Raw genomic sequence first — 17,614 nt, forward strand, 5'->3', positions numbered from 1 at the left:
CCCTTTCCAAATACACAGCAGCTGAAAAAATCATGCATGTGAACATGTGCCATAGGAAACCATGTAAATGAACTGAACTGTACCGCGTTTCTGCAAAAAACACCTGAAAACAGAGGTGTGACCCCAGGACTGAGATGTTTAGTAACATAATGGGGTTAAAAAAAAATAACATTAGTACAAAAAGAGCAAATCGCTACTGTAAGGGGTTCATTTTTTACTGTGGGACAGTGAGAGTAATATTTACAGTAGTGATTTGCTCTTTTTGTACTAAAAAGGGTCAATTTTTTTTTTAACCCCATTATGTTACTGGCCGATTAATCGATTATGAAACTGGTAATCGATTAATTTCATAATCGATTAGTTGTCGATTAATCAATTAGTTGTTTCAGCCCTACTGTTTACTTTTAATTTTTGAAAATTAAAGTAAAAGAAAATCCCACAATTTGGACTATCCTCAAAAAAGTAATAGAGGGGAAATTATCCAATGGGGACACTAGATGTGGTGACCTGTGGGCCCCAAGGGATTACATTAAATTGCAGAGATTTCCTTTCACTTCCAATCTTGGCTATGAGACAAGAAGAGAAGGTAAATCTTCCTAGCTAGCAAAACAAACTGGGGTTCTAACCCTTCCTTACTCTATCCAAAATTAAACAAATTGTACCTATAGTTCTACTGTAAGCTGTGTATACAGTAGTAGATCTTGGAATGAACATTCGTACAAATATTAGTACGAACATCCATACGAGAATTCTCAGTACAATCATTGTGTAAGCAGGTTGAAGCAGTCGGTAGGTGCTGTCGCAGGTTGAAGGGTTGAAGTTAATGTTTTTGCCCGATCTTTTAGTCTTTTGGCGGGTTTCTGTTTGGGTCTGGCGCACTTGCCCTGTGTGATATAAAAAGGGGACAGTGGTTCAGTACACAGTCTTCATTGGAGAGAACTTGCAAGAGAGAGAGAGACCAAGGCGTTCCAGTGCAACATTGGGTTGTGAGACCTGTAAGGGATAGAGGCGGACAAAGAGACCCGTAGAAGTGGGAGAATGTCACCTGTCATGGCCTGTAACAGAGCCTTTTGACCTGGGATTCGTCCTGAAGACACCAGTGCTGCAGAAATGCTTCTGAAGGACTTATGATTGCTGGACTACACTTCTGCAGTTATGCCAGGGCAGCACATAAGCCTATAACTATAGTAAGGTAACTAGGAAAGGATCATGTCTTGCCTGTTGGACTGTGAAATGTCTATTTTTGCACTTTTGCCAAGTGAAGTACTGAACTTTGTCCATGCCTGGTTTAAAGCCATTAAAGAAGTGTATCATAATTAATCGGTACACGCACAATTAACCAGTGTGTCTTAACACATTGTGGTATAAAGATGTCAGTATGGAATGGAGTAATGTGAAGTAAGTAGTTGCCAAGAGTAACGAAAGTGTAACAAGCAGCCTGTCTAATGGCCTCTAGCAGCGAGGGAGATGTTGTTGGCACTCCTTCTGCCAGCGATCTGTCTCCCATAGCAACAGGAGCAGATTGTACCGCCGAGGTACCTTATCCTGTACAGAGGTACGGAAGTTCGATAGTTAGGTGCACGCATGGAGCCTGCGCAGAGTGCACGGCGGGGCCAACTCCACTACTGGGAATTGTAGTAGAAAACGCTGGACATGTGGTTGTGGACACTGGCTCTGCATGTACCTCAAAAATGCAAGCTGCTGTGAAGGTCTGCATTGGTAGGGGGACCTGAGAGTTAACTGGAGAACTGTTGCAGTGCTATGTACATGGTGTATGTTCATCACTATGAGTATAGGTCCGCCTTGAGGTTGAGTACTCCCCCACTGCAGTCTCAGCCTTTTCCAAAGGCATTGGTGAAGATGGCACAAAGTAAAGGTACCCTGTGTGTGTGTGTGTGTAAAGTGACCCTGTAACAAAATGCCTAACACAGCCCGGAAGAACTCACACGGGGTAGGCCTCACATGTGACCTAGCGCCCAACGAGTTAGTTGGAAATCATGGAGGACGTGACTACCAACCACACAGCAGCTACTCCTGCAGGCACAACTACCCCGCCAGCTTAGTGACAACACGGTGCCCAATGTGGGTCTAATCTACTGCAATACACCTGAAGACCACCACCAAGGAAACCATGGCATTAGCTAGTTAGTTAGAACTTGTCAAGGTTTGTCTGGCTGCCTTGCACATGAGTGTTGATGACTGTTTCCTAATTGGCTCCTGTAGTAAGGCCCATTCCCTGATTGGAATATGACCTGATAAGAGGTATACATAGCAACTGCACCCGGAAAAGACGCTTCAATGGTCCACGTGTGTTGCTGTCACTGGGTAAATGGTACCAGCCAGCCTACAGTTTTGCCCGTTGTCTGTCGGGCTGCCGAGAGAGAGGAATTGCAGGTTATGTGACCCAGCTGGAAGAGACATCTACCCACTAATTCTCCTTTGGCCATATGTACTTGCGGAGTACCGTTGTTTCAGCAGAAGCTTGAAGAAGGACCCCACTGTGGGCTCAGGACTGGTCCTGCTGCTGGAAAGGCATCTATTTCCGAGTCACCAGCAAAGATCCTACGGCCCCCCTGGAGGAATCTGGGGTTGAACTGCCACTCTAAAGTACTTCTATGATGGTTGCACCCACACATGCTAAGACCACCGGCCCTTTGGAGGTAATCAACTAGGAGTTTCCACCTCCTCCTTCACCCATTGTGTGTTCTGCTGATGACGAGGAGGGACTGCATGGTTTTGACCCAGCTTTAGACTTATCGCCGCCACACTTGGTGATTTATTGGGGTGATTTATTGTTAGTGTCTTGCCTATGTACAGTATATGTTTACACGTTAATCCCTAACATTAAATTAGCCCCTGCACTAGCATACCTTATACAAGGCCTTAATTATCACCAAACCAGTCCAATAAGCCGATGATGAAAACTCACTTGTCTGCGAGATCTATGATGAAAAATGGTCATAATTCATAGACTGAACCTATTCATTGTATGAGCATGTTTTAGGCCCGATGAAGCCACCCTGAACTCACAGGAACTTTGCACCTGCCTGCCGGACATCACATAACTGGCCCAAAGACACCTTAATAAAAGTCTGGTGGATATTTTCGGCTGTCCCATATAGCAACATTTTGGAGGTCTATCAAAGACGCTTAAGAGACCTGGTATTCCCAACACCAGACACAAGTGTGTTTGACCCCCAGACTGAAAAGCTGAGGGTCCATATTCTCAGGTGAGTGGGGATACGAGAGGGGAGTGTGGCACACTGCACAGCTTGTTTACTTGAAGCACTTAGGCACTTTTTCTGAGGATTTTGGAGCACCAAGCATTTTATATAAGTTTTGGACTATATATTTTTTCATCTGTTTTTTACCGTCAGTCACTAATATTTATTTTGGACTATAAGCGCTGTATTATTGTTATTTGATGTTTTAGTCCTGGCTCACACTAGAGTGATTTCAGACTGGAGTTGCACAGAATCACATGACAAGGGAAATCACATTATTTTTAATTTACTGTGCTACTTCAGTGTGATTTACAGATTGATTTGGCCAAATAGAGTATGATAACCACATCCAAAATGCAACCAAAGTCGCATCTAAGTCACACTGATTAATCTCACTGAAAACTGCATTGCAGTAGTGTGATCCGAGGCTTAGACATCAATATAAGCATAAGCATTTAGGCAATTCAGTGAAGTATATTTGCATTTATATCTGTTCTTCTTCCTATTACAGAGGAAGTAGTGGTCCATGAGTTTGCCACTCTTTGCCTAGCACACATGGCTACTGACTATTCCAACAAGGCAAAGATATTTGAACTGAATGGCTTAGAACATCTCATCCGTTTACTAAGCAGTCCTGATCCTGATGTGAAGAAGAATTCTGTGGAATGTATTTATCTGTTGGCCCAGGTAAAGGAATGTTCTTCATATTGGCAGTTTTGTTACTTTTAACATTTTGTAATTAAAATTGCTTTTGACTTTAACCCAGGACTTCCAGACGCGCAGTGCTGTGTGTGAAAACAATGCTGTACCCCCGTTGTTGGAGCTCTTAAAGTCAGACTACCCGGTTATTCAGCAGCTGGCTCTGAAGGCTCTTGGCAGCATCAGCTGTGAAGCAGACTGCAGGTTGGCTCTCAAGGAGAACCAAGCTATGGATCATCTCTTAAAAATCCTGGAAACAAAGGTATGCAACCGCGGACTATAGTTGTGTTCTTTTGCAGAAATAGATGAACACATACATAACTGACATAATTTGCGAAGTGCATTTGCTTAGTAAATTAGGTAAAGCGTCACTTTGCAAAGAGTACCCAATCACATGCAAGGAAAAAATGTTTTTGCTTGTACGTGATTGGATGATGGAAGTCAGCAGAGCTCCTTTACTAAGATCTGGAGCAACTGCACTTTGCAAAGTGCACAGCCTATTTTCCTTTAGTAAATCAACCCCACAGTGTCATTCTTTTCTGCATCTATCTTGTCTGACTTGTTCCTCCTAATTATTTAACCAAAATATAAAAGGTTTCAGGTAGTAATAGGTTTACATTGTCTTAATCTAAGAACTCTCCAGATAGAATCACCAGATTTGATTTCTGCTTTTATCCAGTATACATACAATTAAAGTGGTTGTAAAGTTATAAAGAGGTTTATACTTACCTGCTCTGTTCAATGGTATGTTCAGCACGGACCAACCAAATTTGAATCCATCTGTTCAGACTGGTTGTTCATGAGTCGATCTACTTATCGACGCCACCAGATATAGGCCAGCAGCGCTGATCAGTGTATTTTGACAGGGGGAAAGTCTCCCCGATGTCAGAAAACAAAGGCTCAGGGGGAGGATTCCCTTATGCACCTTGGGTGTGTAGATGGGGGAATCAAGTCTTTTTTTTCCCCGTTCCACCCACTGGGGTTAATGTGAGAGTGAGTATTAGGATTACAGGGAGGGTTAGTATGAAAGTTAGGCTGGCAATACAAAAGTAATTTTTTTTTTCAACCAGCGGGTTGAACGAAAGAATGACTCAATTTTCCCATCCATACACTCAATGTGGATGGGGAAATCCCTCCCACTGAGTTATTGTATTCTGACAGCAGGGAGCTTTTATTTTCAGAATACACTCATCAGCATTGCTGGCTACAGCCGGCAGCACGGATCGAGAGAACGTTTTCCAGCAGGCTGTTTGTACACAAGTCGATCAATTGATTGACTTGTGTACAACCAGTCTGCCCATACATGGATCAAAATGTGTCTGGTTAGCATTACAAGGTAGGCTTGTGTTGGGGTTGGGCTTACAGTGGTGTTAGTGTTTGTATTAAAGGATAGCGTCAGGGTTACTGAGAGGGATAAGTGAGGAACCTCCTCAGGGTAGGCCATTGCGCTAAGCCAGTGCTAATGCTGAAAGATAATGGGGTTGATTTACTAAAACTGGTGCACACAGAATCTGGTGCAGCTGTGCATAGTAACCAATCAGCTTCTAACTTCAGCTTCTTCAATTAGGCTTTGACAATGAGTCTACGTTCACATTGGAGGCAGGTCCAAAATCATGCGAGTACATCTAAACTCGCACGATTTCAAACCCGCATTTCATTGCGAGTTCGGTGGCGATTTTAAAGACACCTGTGCGGGTTCATGCACAGATGTCTAATGACAAAGTCGCCAAAAGTAGTGCAGGAACTACTTTTGGAAATCGGTGCTGCACCGCAAAGTCAGCGTCGCACCGATTCGAACGGTGCCGTTGCCAGAAATAGGCTGCGATTCGGCATGCGATTTGATATGTCAAATCGCCCCGATGTGAACAAGGGCTTAAAGAAGCTGATAAATTTCTGTCTATGGTCAACTGATACGCTGAAGCCAAACTATGTGCTATGAATGTGCAGAGGTGTTTTGTGGCGCCTACAACTTTTTCCATGCTGTTTGTTCTTTATTGTACATCTCCAAGCCCTTTGTCTGCATATGTGCTCATTATGCCTTCTTAGGAGCTTAATGACTTACACGTGGAGGCCCTTCTGATAATCGCTAACTGCCTTGAGGACGCAGACACCGTGCAGCTTCTCCAGCAGTCAGGAGGACTCAAGAAGATTCTGACCTTTGCAGAGACATCCCCACTGGCTGACATACAGAGGAATGCCGCCAAGGCCATCGCCAAGTCAGCTCACAATGGTGTGTGACATTCAGTGTGAAAATTACATTTAGAATAATTATGAATAACATATGTGAATGGTCACAGCTCAGAACGATTTATCTGATGGTTTCCACTGGATAATGTCAGTCGTTTGACAGTTTGTCTTTTCTTTACATCAGACAATGGCACAAATTAATTTGAGCTGATTGGCCTATAGATTAGAGGCCAGAATCATTTCCATGCATTAATAAATTAAGCTTGCATGTCATGGAGCTAAGAATTAAAGTGGACTTACAATGTGTGTGTATATATACATAGTGCAATGGACTGAAAAGAGTGGAAGAGGGCGCTATTAGTATTAATACCAATAATGTGATACCTCTCAGTGGGAGGATGCGATACCTCTCAGTGGGAGGATCGCAATGGTATGATTAAAGTAAATAAATTAATTTAAACACTCCAGTGGACAAAATACAAATATAACAATATAAAATTAATTATGTCTCTACCGTTACTATACAGTGATTTACCATACACAGGTGAGTTATTAAATACAACAACTAAGTGATAGAAAATGTGTCCAATGAGCAAAGTCAACAATGACGTGTCTCTTGAATGACACCTCAAAAGGATGCATCAAGTGAAAAAACAAAGTCCATAGGTGATTGCCTTCGCAGGTGAATTCAATCCAAAATCATGCAAAAGAGTCTATGTGATACTGCAGCCACCACCATTTACTGAGACTTCACCCGATGTGCTCTTGACAAGGGAGATGCATAGTAACGGTAGAGACATAATTAATTTTATATTGTTATATTTGTATTTTGTCCACTGGAGTGTTTAAATTAATTTATTTACTTTAATCATACCATTGCGATCCTCCCACTGAGAGGTATCGCATCCTCCCACTGAGAGGTATCGCATTATTGGTATTAATACTAATAGCGCCCTCTTCCACTCTTTTCAGTCCATTGCACTATATATTTATTTTGTTACAGAGGAGCTGCTTGTCACTATAAGTATTCAATAGTACTTCACTTTGTGATTAATTATTATTACTTATTTATTTGGTGCGGAAATACACCCTATTCACTGTATATATACATAATCGTCACTATAGTTGAGGAGAGCAGCACCCGGTCTGTAATCAGTACAGTACAATCAGGTCCTTCCACCATATAAAGAAAAAAGTTCAGAGGATTGTTGCACTTATATGGAATATATATATATATATGTATGTATATATATATATATATATATATATATATATATATATATATATATATATATATATAATGTGTGTGTGTGTGTGTGTGTGTGTACCTTAATTAGCATATAAAAACTGTCCTTCCTTTTGCAGCATTCGATCTAATACCTAATGGCAGGTCCACTTTAAATGTAATATATACACTGAATCTCTGTGTAATTTTGCACATTTGCTTAGCATGTATCTTTTTTTTCTTTGTGGGATTTGTTCAAATCTAATTTGTTTTCACTTGTTGATTTGTCTGCTAATTATGCCCACTCTCTGTTAATGAGCCATCACCCCCGTAGAGCTGCTTAGGGGGGTTGGTGGGTACAGCATGGTGCCAGAACATCCTCAGCACGATTATCACACTAATTGGCTGACAATATTGATCTGGAGGCAAAGTGTCAGCTCCATACATGGAATCCTGTTTGTTTCCACAGAATCCTGTTAGGCATACCTCTGAAACTGTCCCTGATTTCGAGGGACTGTCCCTGATTTGGAGCAATGTCCCTCTGTCCCTCTTTCCTCCTCATTTTGGTCTAATCTATATAGTTGTATATAAAATGCACTTTTTATCTATCAAAAAGTGTTTCCCAGTGCTAAACCTTTCATCTGATTTCTAAATGGCTGCATACAAACAAATAGTAGTGGTAAAAAAAAAGTCCTTGTGGATGTAATTAACCTTTTTTTTTGTTAATTCTCTTTTAAGGGGGTGTGGCAGGGGGCGTGTCCTATGCCAACACACATTTGTTAGTAGGTGTCCCTGATTCCCATTTCAAAATGTTGGGAGGTATGCTGTTTGGGGACCTAAACTCTGACACTGGGGTGTTTCCTGTGACTTAACATGAAATGGGAGGGCTGATTTCTTATAGTGTCAGTTACATGTTGATTGATCAAAGTATCTATCTATGTATCAATATGTTAGATATCGATATACTTTACGATTAAATCGTTTTTGAATTTTTTATTGTAAATCCATCTATCTATATCTATCTGCCGTTCGTCCGTCTATCTAGACATGTAACCATTTATCACTTAACTCTTAATGTACCTATTTGTATAATAAATAATATTATAATAATGCTTCTGATAAAATCACGTGTACTGGCTTGTTGTAGCCATGTTATTCTTAAAGTGGACCTTCACTCTAAAATTTGTCTTTTCCTCCCTGCAACTCTCCATCAGTATGATTTTTTGCTTACATTTTTTTCAAGCCCTGTCCCCCCCCCCCCCCCCCCACCACAACCACCACATTATTTCTTAGACTTTCTCTTCCGAAAGTCTGTTCTAACATCAACTACTTTTTTTTGTGAAATAATAATTTCTAAGATTTGTTTTGAACTTTCTTTTTGCCAGCTTGGTCTGAAGCCTCGTACACACGACCGAGTTTCTCGGCAAAAACCAGCAAGTAACTTGCTGGGATTTTTTTTTGCCGAGGAAACCGGTCGTGTGTACATTTTTCGATGAGGAAACTGTCGAGGATCCCTTCGAGACAAAAAGAGAGCATGTCTTATTTTTCCTCGACGGGAATAGAGAAACTTGCCTTGTCGAGTTCCTCAACAGCCTAACAAGGAATTTGACGAGGAAAACGATGTGTTTCGCCCGTCGAGTTCCTCGGTCGTGTGTACGAGGCTTCAGATAATCTTCAAATTCTGCTCTACTAAACCTCAAGCTGCCATAGACAGATCAAAATTTGGCCGTTCAGCAAGGACTGGCCACATTTTGATACATTTTTGTCCGTTCCCACTTGTCAAATATTTGTGGTAACCCTGAGGTAGAAGAGTTACAGATTGATGCATATACAGTAAATCCCCTTCACACCGACCATACACATATGTGCGGCCTCGGCTTTAGGGGGTTATACCGGGATGATTCTTGCAGCTGCAGGCATCATCCCGCTACTGTTTTTTAGAGCGGGCGGTCGGCTTCCCAGGGATAACAATCGATATGGCTAAAAGCCTTTTGGTTGTTATCCCAGGGGAGCGAGAGGGGACATCCCCCCTCCCGCCGTCCTTACCGGGCCTCCCGCCCCACCGGGAGACCCTATCCTCGATCCACAACTTCCGACGGCTAGAGACCGACTGTCACGAAGCCAGAAATGACTTCATTCCAGTCTTCTCTCTGTAAACATGGAAGTGACGTCATTTCCGGTTTACTCGGCTTATTGGCGCCGGTTAAAAATAAAAATACAGTTTTCAAAATCGCCATTTTTAGCAATCTGAATACTTTGAAGTGCAAAGGAGGGATTTGGGGTCTTTTAGACGCATACAAAAGTCGCGCCCGCATATGTAAACGCTGTTCAAATAACACATGTGAGGTATCACAGCGATCGTCAGTGCGAGAGAAATAATTCTAGCAATAGACCTCCTCTGTAACTCTAACCTGGTAACTGTTATTTTTTTTAAAACGTTGCCTATGGGGACTTTTTGGTACCGTAATTCGCACAGTAAAGAAAACCCATGCGTAAGTCGTGCCCGCATATGTAAACGGTGTTCAAATCACACATGTGAGGTATCGCTGCGATCGTTAGCAAGAAGGCAACAATTCCAGCACTAGACCTCCTCTGTAACGCTAACCTGGTAACCGTTATTTTTTTTAAAGCGTCGCCTATGGAGATTTTCAGGTAATTTGTCACCATTCCAATTAAAACACAATTTTAAAGCGTGACATGTTTGGTATCTATTTACTTGGCGTAACATCATCTTTCACATTATACAAAAAGAAAATTGGGCTAACTTTACTGTTTATTTATTTTTTTAATTCATGAAACTGTCTTTTTCCCCAAAAAGTTGTGTTTGAGACTGCTGCACACATACCGTGTGACATAAAATATTGCAACAACCTCCATTTTATTCTCTAGATTCGCTGCTAAATATATAAATATATATATATATATATATATATATATATATATATATAATATGTTTGGGGGGTTCTAAGTAATTTTCGAGCAAAAAATACGGATTTTAACTTGAACGTTACAAATGTCAATAATAGGCTTAGTCATGAAAGGGTTAAATTAATTTTTTATTTTTTTTATTTGTCCAATTTGTTTTGATTGCTTACAGCCGAGAACAGAAAATTCTTCCATGAACAAGAAGCAGAGAAAACGCTGTTGTACCTGCTGACTATTGATAATGATGGGGTTAAGATTGCTTCATTGCAAGCTATCTCCATTATGTGTGCGAGTGCGGCTAGTAAGGATGTCTTCGGTACACAAGGTATGTTATCAAGCTGGGTAATGTGCAATGAGTTGTAGGCAGCTGCCCTGCACGCTGAGCTAATAAGCTGTATTCTTGATTTAGGAATTCCTCAGATAATTAATTTATTGAACAAGGACAGTGCAGAGCTACGAGAAGCTGCAGCCTTCACCATGGCCAATCTTACCACCGGTTCCCCGAGCAATGCCAGGTAATTATCTGTCCTAAGAGTTACCAATATACTGATGCCTTGTATGCCCCATGCCTGAGAACCTGCCTACTGAGCAGCAATATATAGAATTCCCCCCGTGTTCTCCACTTGACACCTGTGACATTTGCCTGACCTTTATTCCGCGTGATGGGAGAATTGGACAATATTCGACGTCTCTCCACTGGATCAATTATAAAGCCGGTCCTCGTCAGCACGTCACAGGGAAGTGTGCTGTTACATACAGAAAAGAAGCCGCTTATATGAAACGGGTTGGGAAGGTGGATGGCTTTTCGTCAGCAGCGGTAAAATGCTTTGCCTTTAGGAGTTTTGGCAAAGGATCAGGTACTGCACAATAATAGTCTGAAATGTTGTCATGAAAGGTCAGAACGCCATTCATTTCTAAGTGTGTTTAGGGGGTTCCATTTAGAAAGGTCTTGTTAAAGGTACACTCCAAATTACATTTTTGCTTTTGATCTGGTTTAGGTCGTGGCACAGCTTAGCTGTTAAGTAATTTCATTCCTAGCTTTTATTCATTCCATTGTGTGCCCTTATCTTCTGATAGATCCTGAAATACAGCGTGATAAAATGCAAACCAAGGTTTTCGTGGTTCAAGGACTCAATAGATTCTTATCCACATTCAATTTCAGGGAGCATCAATGGATTGTCAAGGATGTGTTTAAAGCACTGAACCTTTTACAGCGGAAAAAAAAAAAGTAAAAATTAATGCTTTAAGTTGCATTGCAACACCTTAACCCCCCTGGCGGTGTTCCCGAGTCTGACTCGGGGTGAGATTTTTCGGCTACGATCGGTAACCCCAAGTCAGACTCGGGCTCGCCTTGCTGAATCCACAGGCAGTGTTTACTTACCTTGTCCCTGGATCCAGTGATGCCACCGCGCTGTGTGAGTGAGCGGGTACCTCCTGTGCCGCCGATCTCCGTTCTCTGCGACGTTACGACGCACGGGAGCGGAGAACGGCGCCAAATTCAAAAAGGTAAACAAACACAATACATACAGTATACTGTAATCTTATAGATTACAGTACTGTATGTAAAAAATACACCCCCCCCCCTTGTCCCTAGTGGTTTGCCCAGTGCCCTACATGTTCTTTTATATAATAAATACTGTTCTTTCTGACTGCAAACTGTATATTGTCCATAGCAACCAAAAGTGTCCCTTTATGTAAAAAATGGTTTTAGAGCAGCTAGAAAACAGCGATAATAAATTATAATCACTTGCAGAATTGTACGATAGCGATTTGTTGGGAAATTCGTCATAAAAAAATAAAAGTAATGACAGCGACAATTCTGCAACTGAGCAAATTTCAGTGATTTTGAGTTGATTACATTATTGAATAATTTTTATTATAATTATATTATTATTTGTTATAATTATTTATAATTATTTATTATATTATAATTTATAATTTTGTTTTTAAAAAAAAATTCATACCCGGGATGCCTACTAGACTCATGTTTGGTCAGATTTAAGTGAGTTATTCCTAAGAATTACAGGCCTACAGTATAAAACGCCAAATTTCCTTGCAAATAATGGTACCGCTTTCAGCACCTTTTTTCTGAAAGAATCATACCGCCAGGGAGGTTAAGAACTTACAGGACATGTCTGACCCTGTGGATCTGGTAACTATAGCAAAATAGAAAAATACATAGACTGACTTACAGGAGAAGTGTAGCCAAAGTTATTTTGGCTATACTTCTCCTGTAGGTCACAGGAGGGTAGTTCGTTCTGAACTCCGGTGACCCGTTTTCTGCTGACAGCGGGCTAAAATCCACTGTTGGCTAACATCACTCAGCCGGTCCGGGCTCAGGAAAGATCTCCACCATATGGTCGGGATCCACCCAGGTGCCTGGACTGGATCCTGGCTCAGCCTCTCAGCGATCCGCCGAGAGCCTGAGTTAGCCCCTCCCACCTGCTTCACAGCCCAGCGCTCTAGTGAGTGCTGGAGGGGCAGAGCAGAGAGCTGGAGACTGACAGTCACGACTCTCTGCTTAGAGCAGAGGGGAGAACAGAGCAATCAGTGGTGTTTGATCGCTCAATTCTCACTGCAGAGCCAGCAGGGGATAGCTGAAGCATCGGATCAATGCTGCATCCACCTAGGTGACTATACATTCTTTCTAAGTCAATACTTCTATTTTAACCTGACCATACACAGGGTGAATTTCAGCGGGTTCCTAATGAAATGGTCAAAAGTCGTTACGCTTTTCCCCGACATGGTTTGATCTGCGAATTGAAGGAGACGGGTGGAAGATTCTTGGCTTATCAGCTCCTGCATCCATTTAGATGCAGGCGCTGTTCAGGTATTCTGCAACATTTAGAGGTACTATTCAATCAGATGCTGCCACCGTTTGGGGATTCAGCCATGGGTGTCAGCTGTCAGATTACAATAGCCGGCAGGGGAGATTCCTCCATTTACACAATTTAGTGTAGATGAGGGAATCTTTAGATTTCTTTACTTCAGTTCTTTGGTATAAATAAAAAGAATCTCATAGCATATGGCCAGCCTTATGCTGGATACACACGTATAAAAAAAATTTGTCCGGTTCAGCAGGAATTTCTGTTCAACAGAAGCTGATCACTTCCGTCAAACAGTCCTGCTGGAAAACCAGTATTCAGTCGCCTACAGCGCTGATCTTGAAATTTAAACCCAAAAATGTTCAGTGTAACTACTCAAGAAGAGAGTAAAGTACTATCACTATATATCAAATTCTAACCTGTGATAAAACACTCAAAAACTGATAATAAAATCAACTCGGCCACAAATGTCTGCCTTATAAATTTAAAAAAATATATAAAAAATTAACTAGTGTCACTACTGCTGCTCATGCCTCTTGCATTCCCACACGTTTACTAAGTACATCTATCCCAAACAGTGGCGCTCAGTACAGAAATAGTGTACAGATGGATAATATCATATACTCAAACTAATAATCCAAAAACAACATCATAGTGCAAAATATGAATATATGAATATGAAGGCAAAAAATATAATAAAAAGAAGAAAAAGTCCCAAGAGTCCATGTGATTTTTCAATAATTTACATTTGCAATGTTATGTTAATGTAATGACAACCATGCCAAATATTCCCAACTTCTTGCTGCGTTTATGTTCCTTCAGTTTTGTTCTTTCACCATGAGCATATCCCTTCACCATATCATGTCTCCTATGCTTGCCCCTTAAACTGGGGTCTCCTGTGCCACAGTTCTGCCTTTCCCCACTTTGCTGGTATTCTCATTCCACCTCCATCCTCAATCGTGTGATGAATACTTGTGTGACGTCACCCGCTCCTCCCAACGAGTTGCTTCATAAAATGACGTAACTTCATCAGGGGATGGGGGGCGGCACTCGCAAAGCACCTTATATGTAGCTTTGTGAATACAGCACTTGCCTCTCAAAGTTGCGGTGGCGTAGCGTTACTATGATACGCTACGCCTGCCTAAAATTACGTTCCGCTACGTGGATCTGGCCCTATGAGTCTTGGAACTCCCTAGAAAAAACATCTCAAAGGCCATTGCTCTAGTGATACAAAATGCTAATCACTGTAATTGAAATCATATACAGGTTCCCAAAGCAAACTATCTGGCTTCTCCTCAATATTGTTGAGCTCGGGTGTTTCCAGTACAGTGGAACCTTGGTTTATGAGTTACGTGGTTAACGAGCATTTTGAAGAACGAGAAACTTTTAAAAAAAAATTATGTTTGTGAGTGTTGTCTCGCAAAACGGGCAGAACTCAAGCTAATGTGGCGCGCAGTACTGCATTTGGCCAGAGGTGCGAGGGCACCGGAACCTAGCAGAGCCGGTTGGAGCCGTTCCGAAACGTTCGGGAATACTATCCAAGGTTTTCCAAGTTCAGCTGAGCTGTCCCTATACCATTCCGAGTATTTCCAAGGCTCTCCGGCGCGCCCCCCCTTTGGCCACATGCGGTATTGCATGCCATAGAAGTCAATGCATAACAAATTATCTACGTTTCCATTGACTTCTATGGGGAAACTCGCTTTGATATGCAAGTGCTTTGGATTACAAGCATTCTCCTGGAACGGATTATACTCGTAATCCAAGGTTCCACTGTACTAATAATTCTACAGCATACAAAAACATTTTAGACTAATGTGCACTCTAAACCTTGTGGTGTTACGTTTCTGTTCTAGCATGACTGTGCCCCTGTGCACACAGCCAGGTCCATATAGACATGGCTTGATGAGTTTGGTGTGGAGGAACTGGGCAAGAAAAAAATAAAACATGTTTTTGGAGGTGCAATGTCAGGCTCCTTCAGGCACTACAGCTTTCTGCAAATACCTCTGTATGGGCTTTCTGTTTGAAAATGCAAAATAAAGGGAAAATATCTGGACAGCCGTACTCCAAAAATGTTGCTTTTATTGTAAAAATAGAATCACAGCATACATGTCACAGCAAACAGGATACCAGCTGATGCGTTTCGCACCAAAACTTAGTGCTTAATCATAGCTATGGATGGCACAGAAAGGTTTTATTAAAAAAAAAAAAGCATTAGCATGTTGATTAGGGGGGTAGAGAAGAAACAGGGGGGTAGATTCAGTAAGCAATTGCGTCTGCGTATCCATAGATACGCAGCGCAATTGCTTAGTTGCGCCGGCGTAACGACTTTTATGTATTCAGAAAGCTTGTTACGCCGACTGCAGCCTAAGATATGACTGGCATAAGGCTCTTATGCCGTCGTATCGTAGGCTGCATTCTTCCGATGGCTGCTAGGTGGCGTTCCCGTAGTGGTCAGCGTAGAGTATGCAAATTGCCTACTCACGCCGATTCACAACCGTATGCGCGCCTGGCGTACGCATTTTACGTCGGTTTCTATGTAAGGCTGCCCGTGCTATTAGCAGGGGCAGCCAATGCTACGTATACCCGTCGTTCCCGCGTTGCGATTTTTAAAAATGACGTTGTTTGCGTAAGTGAATGGCGCTGGACGCCATTTACGTTCACGTTGAAGCAAATGACGTCCTTGCGACGTCATTTACCGCAATGCACGTCGGGAACGCGCCTAATTTAAATGATCCACGCCCCCTACGGGATCATCTAAATTACGCGCGCTTACGCCGTCTATTTTTACGGAGCGCCTACGCAAATTACGGAGCTACTGCTTCGTGAATGAAGCGTAGCGCAGGTAATTTACGGAGGCGTAGCGTAAAAACGGTACGCTGCACCTCCGTAAGAGGGCGCAAATGTACCTGAATCTAGGCCAGGGAGAGCAACCTTTAGCTTTTAGCCATTAGAAATTTTCTATATAACCAATCTATACATTTTTAATTCCCTCTCTGTTGATATGGAGAAATTGGGCAGTTTTAGAAATGTATAAAACTGCTGAAGCTGATATTTATCAAGAAAAAAGAGAAAAAGCACCGTTGGCCGGTTATAACCCCCCTTTTTTAGATGTGTAACAATATGCAGTGTATGTGTTTGTGAGAAAACTTCTATAATATGTAATTTACATTGGATTGAGGTACATATATATGGAGCACCGGGACAGTGGCTTGAAAGTAATAATTACAATTTTCCACTAAAAATGAATGAAAGAAGTAACAATAGGTAATCCTCATCAAAGGAATCAAATGTCTTGTAAGTTCATGGCTAAAAGGAAAATACCCAAGATTCATCTTTTATATTTTGGTAATTATAATTTGTAATTACCTTTAACATGAATAATACAGTGAGATCTCATCTTAACAGTCAGTTATGCCGCAGTCAGTGGAGAGTTACAAATGTCAAATTGAAATATATATTTTTTAATTAGAACGTTACTGCCATCTGTTGGTGGATAGGCAAAATAACACTTCACAAACCTAAAGAAAATACACGGGCTGCTACTACTGATCTCCTTCTGACTGTCAATCTGGCTTCAGAGTTGGGTCCCTTTCACACTGGGGCGTTTTTCGGTTGTTTTTCAGGCGCTTTGGCGTTAAAAAAAAGCCTGTAAAGCGCCTGAAAGAAGCCTCACCTGCAATCCCAATGTGAAAGCCTAAATGCTTTCAGAGCCCTTTCACACTGCCAGCGCCCGAAAAAACGCTGGTAAAGTGCCGCTAAGACCCCTTTCACACTGGGGCGTTTTTCGGTTGTTTTTCAGGCGCTTTGGCGTTAAAAAAAGCCAAGCTAATGTCTCGGGAGGCCAGGTAACTTCGTTATAAAGGGATCCACAGCTCTACTTGTCTTACAGTTCGCCAGGTCGGCTTAAAGGCTCTTTTACTGTAAGGCTGGAAGTTCGGGCCTCAAATCCTGTAGCAATTTTAGTACATGAGAGGAGCAAGACTGAATGTAAGGCTTAGCCAAGGCCGTCACATTCTCCTATCACACCCTAAAGTGTTACTAAACCCACAACAGTGAAATCAGTGTGTATATGCAGTAAATCATGCTTGCTATACTCACTGTGGACCCTAAGGGGGTTAATCCTCTGCATTGTGTAAAAAGGCTATTTGATTCTGATCCTCCCCTTCTTTTACTATCCCCATCTCCTGATAGTACAGAGCCTTGGGGATACGCTGCACATGCTCAGTTTGGTGTGTATTGCTAGAGATTTTTTTTATTTTTGTGAGGGTGCATGTGATCATCACAGGGCCAATCAGCACTGTCCAGACAAAGTCAGGGGTAATGCAGCCTCTTAGGACAATCAGACAAGCTTTAACCATACACTCATAGAAGTCACAAGACTGCTATATACTGCTGATGAGAAAAGGTATTTAGCAGTTTATATTTACTAAAATAATTGCATTTCCATGTTCTGTGTACTGTGGGAGATCAGATATAGAGAATGCAGGTCCTGGGTTTAGTAACATTTTAACTGATGACTGAATTAGCAG

General features: G+C 41.8%; 1 protein-coding gene across 1 annotated transcript in view; it reads left to right on the top strand.

The window, feature by feature from the left end:
• Window positions 1-17,614, top strand: part of ARMC3 (armadillo repeat containing 3) — a 112,022-nt gene that overhangs the window by 39,268 nt on the left and 55,140 nt on the right. The window contains exons 6-10 of the mRNA XM_040352510.1: window positions 3,736-3,911; window positions 3,991-4,185; window positions 5,970-6,153; window positions 10,433-10,585; window positions 10,670-10,775. Of these exons, the coding sequence (XP_040208444.1) occupies window positions 3,736-3,911; window positions 3,991-4,185; window positions 5,970-6,153; window positions 10,433-10,585; window positions 10,670-10,775 (814 nt within the window). The remainder of the gene's footprint in view (window positions 1-3,735; window positions 3,912-3,990; window positions 4,186-5,969; window positions 6,154-10,432; window positions 10,586-10,669; window positions 10,776-17,614) is intronic.

Source organism: Rana temporaria, chromosome 5, assembly GCF_905171775.1.
Source record: "Rana temporaria chromosome 5, aRanTem1.1, whole genome shotgun sequence".
NCBI lineage: Eukaryota > Metazoa > Chordata > Amphibia > Anura > Ranidae > Rana > Rana temporaria.